General features: G+C 42.3%; 1 protein-coding gene across 2 annotated transcripts in view; it reads left to right on the top strand.

Moving 5' to 3' along the window:
• Window positions 1–15,479, top strand: part of GABRG3 (gamma-aminobutyric acid type A receptor subunit gamma3) — a 317,527-nt gene that overhangs the window by 27,807 nt on the left and 274,241 nt on the right. For both annotated transcript variants that reach the window (XM_083501730.1, XM_083501729.1), the window contains exon 3: window positions 7,054–7,121. In XM_083501730.1, coding sequence (XP_083357856.1) covers window positions 7,054–7,121 — 68 coding nt within the window. The remainder of the gene's footprint in view (window positions 1–7,053; window positions 7,122–15,479) is intronic.

Consider the following 15,479-nt stretch of genomic DNA (forward strand, 5'->3'; position numbering starts at 1 on the left):
AAATCCACAGAAGGCAGAGAGAATTGGGGCAGATAGGTCGGGCAGGAACAACGTGCTGAGCTTAGAATCATAGAGTTGGAAGGGATACCAGGGGCCATCTAGTCCAACCCCCTGCAAGGAATCAAGAGAAAAGGATGATACCTAAAAAAAAAGGGAGGGCAGAGCAGTAGACACCAAGTTAGAAGGAGGGGGCTAAATTAGTGGTAGGGAACCTATGGCCTGTGGGCCTCAAAGGGCTTCCCTTTGGTCCATAAGCCATTTAGTCCATCAGTCACTGTGTCCTCCAGAAGCTGTTGGACTACAGCTTGCACCAGTTGCAGCCAGCATGCCCAATGGTCAGGGCAGATGATGGAAGTTGAAGTCCAGCAACATCAGGAAAGCACCACATTGGCTACCCCTGCTCTCAAGCAGAAATGCCATGTTTTTCAGTTTTCCTCTAGCCTCTTTTCCATCTTCCAAACCCTGGGGCTCAATCCAAAGTTGAGAAGGAAGGCACAGCCATTTCCCCCTTCCCTTCTGTATAGTCTGGGAGAGTGATCGAGAACTCCAGGGACTCAATCTAGGGGCCTTGTCTTCCCACTTTCAACACGTGAAGAGAGCAGGGCCCATTGAGCCATGCCTTCTTTTGCATCCTATTGTAAGTTCTTCAAGATGTTTGAATTCTTGACAACACAACAGGTGTCATAAAGTTCACACTGCCCCAGTTCAAGAGGAACGGATTCAGAGATTCACAGACGCTTTGATTGTGATCTGCCTACATTGTTCTGCCCTCTGCTTTTCCCCCGGTCCATGCAATACTTCTTAAAATTACACCTATTATGGATTTCTAGAGGTCCCTCAATTATTTCATTTTGCAACTTCTCCTCTTAAGAGGAGCAACAGGAAGATTGTCATTTGTTTTCAGTTGCGTTACAATCAGGGTTACATTGATTAATCAGCCGTATTTGTTCCGTTTTCCGTTTTTGATTGCTGAAGCCAGGGCTTCAGTTCATCTGAGGCTATTCTTTGGGTTCAGCGTGAGTTTCTGGATTTAATTAACTCTCCCAAATTGTCGCAGAACAGTCTTTATTCAACTCTACAGATGAGAACAACTTGAATCCAGCTACTGGATTATTATTATTTTAAAACCCTTCAGTTAGTTTTTACTCATCTTTCCCCCCAATATATGACTTGTCAGCAATTACATAAAGCTTCAGAAAGACTGAAATTCATCCATGTCCACCCTACATTTAGTCTGAATTCAAATTTCTAACTTTTAATTAGATGGCCAAAAGGCTTGCATGGAAAAATATTTCTACACTGTATTGTATCATTATAAATTAAAGGTTATTTCAGATTCTTGGTTCCATTCTCTTCTTGCTATTTTTTAAACTGACCGGCAATGTCAAGTTTTAGAAATACGAACAAGTTCAAACTGCAGAAGACGGGGGAGAAACGTCATACCCAATTGGCAGCGAAGTGAACCCTGGTCTATTTGTGTTTCTTCTGCCTCTCAGGAGCTCACCATTTTATGCTCACAGCAACCCTCTGGGATAGGTTAAGCTAAGAAATAGCAACCTGCCCCAGGCTACCCACTGATCTCTGTGACATGAATAAACAGGAATCTGAACCCGTGTCTTCACGGTTGAAACCCAACACTTTCCCACATTTGAGATTTTATATTTCACTAGTACAGTTCCCATGAAATCATTTCATTCACTGCTGTAATTAATGCTAGTCATGTAAATCTAACCAATGGGATTTACAAACAGAAATATTTGAAAGCTCCCCCCCCCCTCATTTATGTTTTATGTGCCTGCAAGATCATTAGTATTTTGAACTACGCAAGGTTTATTCAAGCATCTTGGGATGTGTGTACATCAGCACAGGTACAAATGAGGAATGCAAGAATTGCCATGCTGAATCAGACCCACAGCTCATCTAGGATTCCCCCCCCCCCATGGCTAGCGAAGGAAGCTCACAAGCAGGGCAAGAGAGAGAAAACCTGTTTGTCCCTGGTTGCTGGTATTCAGAACATGTCCCATTCTGAACATGAAGACTCCTTGCATAGCCACTCTGCCTAATCAAGAGGGACATGGGTGGCGCTGTGGTCTAAACCACTGAGCCTCTTGGGCTTGCCAATCAGAAGGTTGGCGGGTCGAATCTCCACGATGGGGTGAGCTCCCATTGCTCTGTCCCAACTCCTGCCAACCTAGCAGTTCAAAAGCACGCCAGTGCAAGTAGATAAATAGGTACCACTCTGGCGGGAAGGTAAACAGTGTTTCCGTGCACTCTGGATTTCATCACGGTCCTCCGTTGTCCCAGAAGCTGTTTAGTCATGCTGGCCACATGACCCAGAAAGCTGTCTGCAGACAAACGTCAGTTCCCTTGTCCTGAAAGCAAGATGAGCGCTGTAACCTCATAGTCACCTTTGACTGGACTTAACCATCCAGGGGTCCTTTACCTTTACCTATGCTAATGCATCTTACAAGCCATGTACTGCTGCCAAGCTTCATGGACCAAGCAAAATTATTCAAGTGGCTCAAGGCATTTCTTGCACTGTCATTATCATCAGTAGACTGATCAATAGTATTTCGCATAATTCATGACCATATATATATATTTCATGGCACAATATTTACTTAACCCTCCCTTTGTTATTATAATGTTTTAGTGCAGCAATAAATTCTATTCTCATTTTTTATTGTGATTCAATGGTGAATTATACCTACTGTGACGGCCACCTCCCAGCCACCCTGGTCTCATGCTGTCTGAGGGGAGGGTGATTCCAGGTAACAGAGGGCTGCCATCTGCTCAGTATGCTTTAAAAAACTGCACCAGATAAAGCAGTGCTGGTGGGGCTATTTCTACAAGGCTGCCCTTTTTCAATCAGCCTCTGCATTACCTTGGGGGTCTCCCTGAAGCCAATCGGTAGCTTCTAAAGTCGGGGGCATTACTATAAGAGACCACACCAGGTTTATGAAACAGGGACAAATAGGCCAAGTTTCCACCCCATTTCCCAGCCCCAAAATACTATAGGAAAATGGGGGGGGGGGATTCTGTTTCAGCCCTTATGTGGAGGTGTCCATGGTAGACTATTTCTGTATATGCACTCTACATTTAACGCACATTTAAAACACCCCATCCCCCAATTTCCTGGAAACTTTACTTTTTAAGGGTGCTCGGAATTGTACAGTGTGTGAGGTAAACTCCAGTCTGCAAGATTCTTGGGTTGTTTGTGTGCTTTAAATGAACTCTGAATGTATGGTGTATTCCATGGGTAGGCAAACTAAAGCCCAGGAGCCAGATCCAGCCCAATCGCCTTCTAAATCCTGCCTGCGGATGGTCTGGGAATCAGCATGTTTTTACATAAGTAGAATGTGTGCTTTTATTTAAAATGCATCTCTGGGTTATTTGTGGGGCATAGGAATTCGTTCATTCCACCCCCCAAAAAATATATATATATATATAGTCTAGCCCCCCACAAGGTCTGAGGGACAGTGGACTGCTCCCTTGCTGAAAAAGTTTGCTGACCCCTGCACTGTATTCACAGCCTGTGTGGCTAGTGATACTATATATATATATATAGTTTATATATATAGTGATACTATATATATATATATATATATATATATATGCAGGTTTTGGTGTCCTCGGGTGTCTTCCCGTGTAAAAGTTGGGGTGTCTAGGCGACGTTTCGACGAGGTCTCACTCGTCATCTTCAGGCTGGTGCTTTCGGCTTCTTGTTACTGGAACAGAGCGGGATCTCAGTGTTTGAGTTCCTATAAATACTGTAGAGGGGTGTGGTGTATTGCCTCAAAAGTTCTGGGCAGAGGGGAAGTTCCCAGGCTAGTGTTCTTTTCTTCTTTTGTTCCTTAATTACTTGAGGGATATCTTGAGTGATTTCTTGAGTGATATTCTGAGTACCACTTAGGTGGGTCATTAGGTGTGGATTAGTTGCTAAAGCCTTCGTGTCTTGACCTCTTGAATTTGTGAAGAGTTTTTCTGGGAAGATGGCTGTACTGCACTTAGTTGTGCTTTGGCTTGGCTTCGTGTATAGGGGCGAGCTGTGGTTTTGTGCCCTGTGCCAGCCAGATCTGTGTAGGGATTGCAGGGGGGTGCAGCATCCGGAGGTGCCACTATGGTTTGGTTACTGGATGGTGTCTGTAATTTATCTGTGGAGAGGGTCTGGGTTTGGGTCTGGTGTGGTTGATTGGTGGTGGCGTTCTGTGTGCCTCTGGATCTGGTGTCGGTTTTTGTGGGGAGGGCTAATTTCCAGATGTCTGGCAGGCGGGACGTGTCGTCACGCTTGTTCATGTTGTGAGGGTGTTTCTCTATCTCGATGGCTTCCATGATTATTCTCTTGTGGTGATGTTCCATGTTAAAGAGCAATTTGGAATCTGCAAAATTAATTTCGTGTCCTGTTTCTTTCATGTGTTGGAAAAGAGAGGAAGATTTTTCTTCTTTTTTGACGGCATTCTTGTGTTCTGCGATACGTGCATTTATTCGTCTGTTTGTTTGTCCAATGTACGTGGCTGGGCAGACTTTGCAGGGTATTTCATAGACCCCTTGGTTTTCCAACTGGATTTTATCTTTGGGGTTTCTGAGGATATTGGCTATTTTTTGGTTGGTGCAAAAGGCTGTTTTGATATTGTGTTTATGGAGGATTTTGCTAATTTTATCTGTAGTGCCCTTGATATAAGGAAGGAGGGCCATGCCATTGTTTTCTTCCGTGTCTTGGTTTTTGGGGGGTGTTTCTTTTTGGATTAGCTTCTTAACCCTGTTTTGCTGGTATCCATTGGCGATTAACACATTTGAGAGATTCTGTAACTCAGTTGTCAAGTGGTCTTTGTCAGCCAGGCGTTTGGTTCTGGAGATGAGGGTCTTGGCTACGGAGTTTATTTGTGCAGGGTGGTGGTGTGATTGAGCATGTAAGTAGCGGTTGGTGTGTGTTTTTTTCCGGTAGATAGTGTGTCCTAGGGAGCCATCAGGTTTTTTGTAGATTAGGACGTCAAGGAAGGGAAGCTGGTTGTTGGCTTCTATTTCCATAGTGAATTGTATTTTGGGGTGTAGGCTGTTGAGATGTGTGAGGAAGCTATCTAGTTTTTCTTTCCCGTGTGGCCAAATTACAAAGGTGTCGTCAACATATCTGAGCCAAAGTTTGGGTTTGTGTTCTGACTTGTCTAAAGCATTGGTTTCAAAGTGTTCCATGTACAGATTTGCGATGACCGGTGAGAGGGGTGATCCCATAGGTGCTCCTTCTATCTGTTTGTATCTTTGTCCATTGTGGATGAAGTACGTGTTGGTTAGGCAGTGGTTGGTCAGGTCCAGGATGTATTCGGGGGGATTGTATTTGTTTTGAATGGCTGTCAAGGCTTCATTAATGGGCACTTGTGTGAAGAGAGATACAACATCGAAGCTCACAAGTAGGTCATCGGGATGTAGGTTTTGCTTCTTTATTGTTTCTATGAACTGGAAGGAGTTTGTAACGTGTGAAGAGATGGATTCTGCATAGGGCTGAAGTTGCTTAGCGAGAAATTTAGCGAGATTTTGTAGAGGTGAGCCTATGGAGCTGACTATTGGTCTGAGTGGTGTTCCTTCTTTGTGTATCTTGGGGAGGCCGTAGAGTTTGGGGCATCTGGATGATTTTTCTCTGGGGATGATTCTTAGCTGGATTTCTTCACTGATAGGAGAGGCTTTTATTTTGGATTTGGTGGTTTTTTCCAGATAGGTGGTGGGATCTGTTTTTATAGGTTGGTAGGTAGGGTCTTGGAGTAGATTTGATAGTTTTGCTTGGTAGTCCGATGTGTTCATCACAACAGTGGCATTACCTTTGTCTGCTGGGAGAATGATTATGTTGTTGTCTTTCCTCAGGTTGGTGAGTGCTTTCTGTTCTTCTTTGTGTAAATTGCTTCTGGGTGGTTTGCTGGAGCAGAGGATGTTGGTGACTTCAAGTCTGATTTTATTGGCTTCATCTGGGTTGATTTTGGTTAGGCTAGCTTCGACTCCGCATATGATGTTTTCCGTGGTGTATACACGAAGCCAAGCCAAAGCACAACTAAGTGCAGTACAGCCATCTTCCCAGAAAAACTCTTCACAAATTCAAGAGGTCAAGACACGAAGGCTTTAGCAACTAATCCACACCTAATGACCCACCTAAGTGGTACTCAGAATATCACTCAAGAAATCACTCAAGATATCCCTCAAGTAATTAAGGAACAAAAGAAGAAAAGAACACTAGCCTGGGAACTTCCCCTCTGCCCAGAACTTTTGAGGCAATACACCACACCCCTCTACAGTATTTATAGGAACTCAAACACTGAGATCCCGCTCTGTTCCAGTAACAAGAAGCCGAAAGCACCAGCCTGAAGATGACGAGTGAGACCTCGTCGAAACGTCGCCTAGACACCCCAACTTTTACACGGGAAGACACCCGAGGACACCAAAACCTGCATTCCTGTACCCGTGAAAATCTACGAAAACATATATATATATATATATATATATATATATATATATATGACAAATTACCGTAGAGTCCACAAATAGTCACAACATTTCAACACAGCAAACAACCCTCTGAAAGAGAAACGATCAAGTTCATGTTTAGCTTTCTGATTGGTATATCCTCTAAGCTTTCCATGATACAATGTCTCTTCTGATCCCTGGCAGACTGAGTTACTTTCAGGGTCTTTCATCCAGAGGGTGGGAGCAGGAGGAGTTGCAGATGGACTGAGGGACTGGCTGATGGTGAGGAGGCCAGCCCACAAAAGGAGCCCCCTCCATTGAGTTATGGAGTCCCAAATGTGGCTCCAGAGAGAAAGAAAGGAGGACTACAGAGTCCTGTACGCCCGAGTATACACAATGTGAATTCATTCCCAAGCTGTTGCTTAAAAAGAGAGAGAGGATTTTAGAAGAGTTCTTGGAGGGGGGAGGAGATGGTCTGTACTGTGCTGTTGTTTCAAAACAGATTTGAGATGGGAAGGCTATAATTACAGAAATGTTAAACATGATGCCCTGTGTTGTCTCCAGGGCACTATTAAATGCTGCTTTTTTTCTTTCTTTCTTTCACAGTGAAACCAACTGTCATTGATGTTGACATTTATGTTAATAGCATTGGCCCCGTGTCATCAATAAATATGGTAAGTGTCTTCCAGTCAATGATTTTATTGGCATCGCTGCTCGTGCCATCCGCATCTGATCCCCTTAATTTTTACTAAAACATGAGACGAGGTGAAGTGTTATGGTTGCTGTTGTCGCTGTATTTTCTGATCTGGTTCTGCTTTCCTGACAATTCTTTGTCCCTTTATTGAGGGAGGCCAGGATGGTGCAGGCAGGAGAGAGCTGATGATCAGCAGTATCATGCTGTGATCTGTCTGCCACAGAAAAAACACTCTTGAAAATGATGCATATTCCGTTTATCTTTGGGAAATATGCTTGCCCCGACGTTGCAAGCAATGGTGAAACAATGCTGACCGCAGAAAACATGGCCATGTAAACTAACGCTGCATTCCTATGCCTGTGTCTACTCAGAAGTAAGTCCTGCTACTCTTGGCAGGGTTTACTACTGGGTAATTGCGCCTAAATAAATTGCAGTCATATGTTTTGCCATTGAAAGCCTGACCTGATATCTTTTGGAAGTCTGCATGTCAACATGGTGGACTCACTGCAACCAAGGCGCTGACTGCTGAACTGTCTCCAGGTTTGGGGGAGTCCAGGATATTGTAAGGGAACATCTGCTCCCCCATAAGGATGCTGTGACACAGATGCAAACTGATGTTGTGTGACTCATCATCCATCAGTGGTAGGTAGTGGCCATTGGAACCGGTACTGAGGAAGGCAAAGGAGTCCAACAGGAGGTGTACCCAAAGCCTACAATAAATTTTGACACGGGTGGCGCTGTGGTCTAAACCACTGAGCCTCTTGGGCTTGCTGATCAGAAGATCAGCAGTTTGAATCCCCATGATGGGGTGAGCTCCCGTTGCTCTGTCCCAGCTCCTGCCAACCTAGCAGTTCGAAAGCACACCATTGCAAGTAGATAAATAGGTAGCACTGCGGTGGGAAGGTAAATGGTGTTTCCCTGCGCTCTGGTTTCCATCACGGTGTTCCGTTGTGCCAAAAGCAGTTTAGTCATGACCCGGAAAGCTGTCTGTGGACAAATGCCGGCTCCCTTGGCCTAAAAGCGAGATGAGCACTGCAACCCCATGGTTGCCTTTGACTGGACTTAACCATCCAGGGTCCTTTACCTTACTACTATCAGTGGAGCCAACTAATTCTCATTATCTGTCCATCTTCCTCACTGTTGAGTGTCCAAAAGGCAATGTGATAGGAGGAAGGAGTTTGTGGCTAGCACTGCCTCCTGGGCAAGTTGTAAGAAGCAGGCTGGGGGCAGGGGGTTGGCTGGGGGCAGATTGAGGTTGGTGAGGCAGTGCCTCATTAACCTTTGAAGACTAGCCTTCATTGCTCATCATACTGCAGTCACGATGCTGACTAGAAGGACGGGGACCGTTTTTTCCATGGCTTTGTAATTCCCGACTCCTAAAGATTTTTCATGCTCGGCCCCCTCTTGGACTTTTGGAGGTTTCTGAATCCTTTTTATTCTTCTGCTGCTGTAACTTTGTGAGACTGTAGTTCGTTTATGAGCGCTTTCGTTGTTTTGAATTTAAGTGCATTGTAGATTGCTTTAATGTAAAGTGTGCTACCTTGTTGTGAGTCTTCTAGAAATTCACAAATAAGTGCACTAAAGATACTATCCTCTACGCACTTAGCCTGGGAGGAAGACAAATTGAAATTGGTGGGGCTCACTTCTGAGTAGACAAACACAGGTTCACACTTTAACAATAATGTTTGGGTTTCTTTAAAGCACTTTTTAAATGCATAGCTCTTATCGGCATGGCAAAAATACATTTGTACTTAAAACCACATTTGTTCCCATCCAGTGAACTTGGCAGTGGCATTTTATAACACAATGAATATCTCTCTGAGCTATCTGTCGAGTGCATATGCACAGTTAACTAACACTTAATGGTTTGTGGTGCACAGGCAAAGCTTTAGTTGCAGGAGGCTATGCAATAAATTATGTGAATGAATCTGCTGGTCTACAGTGTACATGATTTAATTCTGTTTTTAGCAGTGATTCTGGCCATAAAGGACATTTGGAGCTGAACTCAGAAGAAATTAGGGATGTAGTCTTGTACATACTTATTTGGGAGTAATTATCACTGGGAGTAAATCCTAGTCACGGTGGGGGTTACTTTGCGGTAGGGTTGTGCTAGTAATTCTGCTTCCTTATTTTTTATTAAGATACAGAATATCATGATGGTACAACAAATTAGTTTAGGCTAAATTACACTTTCTTAGAGTTAGTTCTTCTTCCGTGTAACAATGCTCTTTGCTGTGATGTTCAGCTCTGTTGGAATGTTTGGCTTAATCTTACTCACAACGGTAAGCTTTTAATGCCAATAATTATATTGGGAAACAGCAGCTACCAAATTCTAAATAATGACCCTGATCCAGAGAGAAATGTTGATACTTAAATGCAATTGAAATTAATGAAATCGTATTTGCTACTGGCTTGTTCTGTTGATTTCTGTAGGTCTTCAAGTAATTTTCTTTGAATCAAGGTTAATTAAAATCTGTTTTCTTTGCCTATTGAAGGGTTGGGGTTTCCTCCCAAAGAATTTGGTGTCTGTGTGTGAGAGAGAGGGATGCTTTGTTTATCAAGGTGGCATCTGTGTGTGTCCATTAGTGGAGGGAAAATAGGGGGGTGGGAATGAAGGCTAATCAATTCAAACACTCATATGTTGCCAGGATTCAATGAGTGTGGAATTTGGGTCGCTACAAGACCAGGAGTTCTTTCCTTAATTTCACACTAGCTGGGGTAAACACAGGCTAACATAATTTCACATCTCCTGTGCTTGTGTAGAGGTGGGAATGCACAAGTGACTGTAAGTTAGAAGCATTTTAGTAGAGCAGTACCACTGGATTCCTCACCCTGCAATTTTGATTATGATCCTTGCTGTATCAGAATATTATGGTCAGTATGCTATAGCTGAACAGAGTATTAGATCAGGGAGGTCAAGAGAGGAGTCTTGTTGTTTGGCAAACCAAGACATCCATACACACTGCCCTGGCTTGAGCCCAAGGAGGTCACTTCAGTGCTGCTAACATAGTGGTTTGACTTCACCCCTGGAGGCACACTCCATTGTCTCTCAAGACAGATGGGTGCCAACAAATATGAGATACTTGCCATGTAGACCACCCTGAACAACTTGGTGGAGGAATAGGGTAAACCAGGGATGTATACATTTATATAGTTGAAGCTGCTCCAATTTTATTTTTATTTTGCTTTGAAATTGGTTGGTTGGTTATTGCATTTGTGGGGGATTCTGCTGGGCAAAAATCAAGGTACAAATATGAGAAAGAAATGAGTTTCACCCTCTGGACATAGGTGGTTACTCTGCAAAGTCCATAATATTGTTGGAATTTCTGAAATCAGGCTCTGCCTATCCTGCATCTAATTTGAACTCAGGATAAATTTAAAGTCCATCTGTTGTTGTTTAGTCGTGTCCGACTCCTCATGACCCCATGGACCAGAGCACGCCATGCACTTCTGTCTTCCACTGCCTCCCGCAGTTTAGTTAAACTCATGCTGGTAGCTTCGAGAACACTGTCCAACCATCTCGTCCTCTGTCGTCCCCTTCTCCTTGTGCCCTCCATCTTTCCCAACATCAGGGTCTTTTCCAGGGAGTCTTCTCCTCTCATGAGGTGCCCAAAGTATTGGAACCTCAGCTTCAGGATCTGTCCTTCCAGTGAGCACTCAGGGCTGATTTCCTTAAGAATGGATAGGTTGGATCTTCTTGCAGTCCATGGGACTCTCAAGAGTCTCCTCCAGCACCATAATTCAAAAGCATCAATTCTTTGGTGCTCAGCCTTCTTTATGGTCCAGCTCTCCATCTACTCTCCATCTACTACCATGTAAACGTGGCATATCAGTGATCTGCATGACTCCACCCAGATTTGGTTGCACAAGACATGCACACATAAATACATTTCGTATGCCTGTCTCTGCTCTGACTTGGCACACCACATTTTGTCTCATTTGTTTGAAAGAGGACAAATGCTTAATATGCATTTATTAAGCAACATGAATCAGAAGAGTCCATGCTGTATGCAGGTTGCACAAGCCACCCCCGTTGATTTGTTGTTACGGGAGAGAAAGATAATTAGCTATTTGTCAATTCTAAGGCTGAAGCAGATGGTTCCCTTGCTGGGCAAACTTTGCTTTTACCTGAAGAAAAATGAATCAAATACATTACTTTGACTGAAGATGTCAGTTGCCCCAGTACTTTCTGCACACTCCATCTTTTGTTTGTTTGTTTCAGTCATTCGTCAGGAAATGCACATTCCATATTTTCTTACCAAGATTAATCTTTTCCCCGGAAGCTCAAGGGCTTAAGTTTAATCTGCATCTTCAGGAGACCAAGTGATGGGTCATTTGCCCTGCAGTTTGGAATGGCTCCAAGGAACCATGTTAAACAGAGGTCCATAAAAAAATTTAAATGATCAGTCAGCCAATCACTTTATTTGCATGCTGCCTTTCCAAGGTTAAAACCGTGCTCAAAGTGGCTGAGAACATATGAAAAATTACATAACGACAAACATATCATAACAACAAACGAAACATCAAAAGGTACCTACTGAATCAAACAATTTATACACCAATCATAAAATACAAAACGAAGATACAAAAAAGTAACAGCAACAACCAACCCAACAAAACCCCCTAATAATACCTCAGCCTATTGAACTGTTGTCCAGCTCTCATGTTCCATGCTTGGATTCATAGGAGTACTGAACACTTCACTATGTAGGAAATCCTACTTTCTAATAAAATATGCAGCCCAGTAGTTGTTTTTATAAAGAACTGGGTTATGACCAATTCAAATGGTTAAATGTTCTGCCTATTGCAAATTCTACCTTACAGTAAAGTAGCTTTTGTATGGAATGCAGGCAATATCCAATAAGTCTTGCTCAGAGTGAACCCATAGACCTAAGTTAGACTGATGTTGGGTACCACTCTGTATATTTTAGCTTTTGTATGTTTTGATACTAGTACCAACATTATCTATGTATCATCTATCTAGCTATCTAGCCAGCTAGCTAGCTAGCTAGCTAGCGAGCTATCATCTATCTAGCTATCTATCTAGCTATCATCTATCTATCATCTATCTATCTATCATCATCAATCTATTAAAAATATTATTATTTATACCCTGCCCATCCGGCTGGGTTGTCCCAGCCACTCTGGGCGGCTTCCAACACATATAAAAGCATAATAAAATGTCAAACATTAAAACACTGAATATATTACAAACATTTAATATGAAAGGGTCAGGGGGGAAATAGAGATGCTGCCTCAGATAACAAAAGGTTCAAAGTAGAAAGGCTTTCCACGGGTAGTAAGGAAAGAGCTGAGAAGTGACCATACAAAACAGGAAGTGTAGATTTCCCAAACATTCTGACACCTCTGTAATAGAAAAAAAACAAATCACACTTGTGTCCACAGAAAAGTTAGCTGTCTGACTGAAAACTATTACATGTCACTTAATGCAGAAAGTCAAATTTGGACTTTACATTACAGTATCAGTGTCGCTTTCTGTGTTGGCTCTTTATAGGAGAGGGGAATGAACACTTGGCATTATTTATTTATTTATTTAACAAAATATATACATTTCTTGATTATTATTTTTAAATCAGAGCAGTATACAAAAGAAAAACCAGTAAAATTAAAACCTCACAACCATACTTTAAAACACAGAGAAGTTAAACTACTAAAACAGATTAGAAACATCTCAACTTTATAAGCATTTGGGTAGGCTTGTATAAAAATGAATTTTTTAGCAGGTGCCAAAAATTCAGTATTTGTTGAATGTGAGAACTATGGCAGGTGTTTGGCACTTTTAGTATACGCAGGGTTGCATCCAATACGATTATATTTAGAGTAGACCCATTGAAATCAGTGCACTAAAATTAGAAATGCCAAATCACTTCAATGGGTCTACTCTGAGTAGGACTAGCATTAGATACCATCCCAAATCTTTGATTATGAATCGAGTCCAAGCGCCATCTCTGAAAAGTGAGCTGTGAGGAAAGTGGCCCTCAAACTTCTCTGTATGAACCTCAGGCACATTCTTGACAAAATGCCACCAGGTGCTCTGTCTTGGGAGAACTGTGATTCATGCCTATCGTGGGAATTTATTCACCTTTTCCTGTTGTTTAAGATCATTTTTATGTCTATGACAGCAATGGAGATTAGGAGATCTCTGCTGACAGAGACACCTTGCCCAAGACTATTTGCTTTGGTTCTCTAGTCTAGAAGCCCTGCCACTTCACTCCCATGACATTTCAGAACTTCATTTCCAAATCCAACATTTCACACACACATTTAATCAATGGCTATAGGTTATTTTCCAGGCTAGCATTTCAAAGTAAGGCAGTAGAGGTAAAGCCATTCAGTCCACGTAAGTAAGGAAGCCTGAAAGCAGGAAGTTTGGCTCATCTTACTAGCTGTTAACAGAAACATTAAGGTCCTTTTGTGACATTCAGGAGAAGCCACAAAAGAAACAACTTGTGCCTGGTTTGTGCCCAGTCAGACAGGTGTGCATTCTCCCCTGCTGAGTCTCTCCATCTCTCTCTCTCTTGCCACATCAACTTTAGATTAAAGTTGAGGAAAGGGGAAAACAGTAATAAACAAAGCATTTCTATAGTATGGACTAGACTCTAGTCCATGTAGTCAACAGCAATGGAGATTAGGAGAGCTCTGCTGACAGAGACACCTTGCCTGAGACTATTTGCTTTGGTTCTCTAGAAGCCCTGCCACTTCACTCCCATGACATTTCAGAACTTCATTTCCAAATCCAACATTTCACACACACATTTAATCAGTGGCTATAGGTTATTTTCCAGGCTAGCATTTCAAACTAGTCAACAAGGTGACTCCAAATGTTCATGGATTGCAACTCTCATCAACCCCAATGAGCATGGCCAATAATCAAGAGGTGATGGGAACTGAAATACAGCAATATCTGAGGTGTGATGGAGGCAGGGACCTCATTAGATACCAGTGCTGTAGACACTGTAATTGCAGAAGTGATGTATTTTCTCCCACCAGACTCTTTATCTTCATAGTTTCTAAAGTGGAATGCCATTTTTAATCGGAAAGCCTCTATCCTAATTTCCATCCATTGACAATGGTAACATGCATAAGTCTGGCTGATCCAAAACGTATTTTTTAAAAATAAATAAGCTTGGTTCTATATGACTGTGATCTATTCCAATTACAATCAGTTCCTCAAAATCAAATTTGAAAAACAACACACCATTGACTTAAGGCTGTGTACACACTCCTGTTTTCTCTGTATCCAGTGCATCCTCCCTTCTAGTTTGGAAGACGGTATAATGTGACATTATCCACAATCCATATCTGTCCTGTAACTATCCTGTCATTTAGTTTTATTGAATTCACAAAATTTCTACACTGCTCAACTGTAAATGAAAAATAAAAAAACAACTCAAACTCAAAGCAGTTTCCAGGAGTGGGGGGACTATAAGACTATTGGTTAAAAACAGTTTAAAACAACAATTTAAACTTTCCCCCCCAAAATCAGTAGTAAACTAAAAACATATTAAAGAACACAGCACGGGAAATACTGTGTTTTGCTGTGGTTTTCCCCAGAACAGCTTTGATCCAATTTGAGAAAAACCACAACCTAGCTGTATTTTAAGCCAGTAATGCATATGCAGCCTAGATCAGGTATATGACTGTTTTATTTTTCTTCATCTTTACAGTCACTTTCATGGTTTTGGTCTAACAGATACCTAAATTTAGCTAAGGCTCTGATTCAATATGGATAAAATAAAGTTTCCCTCTGCCTTTGATTCTGGTTCTGATTTGGGCATCTTTATGGCTCATCCTCAGCCATGGCTGCTCCTTTAACTTCCCTGCAGATGTGTGGGGAAATGGTGCCAGCACAGAGCAGGCAGGAAAATGTGTGTGCTGTCTGAAATCCCAGTGGGAGCAATGTTGTTGTGAGTTTCCATGCCCACGCCATGCCTGCTGCTTTATCAGTCATGGTTAAGAGTCAGTCTGTTTATGTAGCACATTTTCCACAGATACATTCTGCTCAAAACAGTTCACAGAAGTCAAGTGCATTAGCAACAGCAAATAAAACGGATGCGCTGTGACATACCATTGACATTCCAACCATTACAATTCATTTAAGACAGATATCAAAAGTCTTGAGTGTGCATGAAATATACTGATGAGTCAATTAACAATATCCCATGCCAATAATATCAACATCACACCGTTTTAAGCAATTTGTTTAGCACTTCATATGGAGATACTTAAAAATCATATAGCTTTCCCAGCATAGCATGGGGGGCTGGGGGGGGCATAGCCCTGGGCACGTTATTTGGGGAGGAGGTGCAACCAGATG

Source organism: Podarcis liolepis, assembly GCF_965112155.1.
Source record: "Podarcis liolepis genome assembly, chromosome: 4".
Lineage (NCBI taxonomy): Eukaryota > Metazoa > Chordata > Lepidosauria > Squamata > Lacertidae > Podarcis > Podarcis liolepis.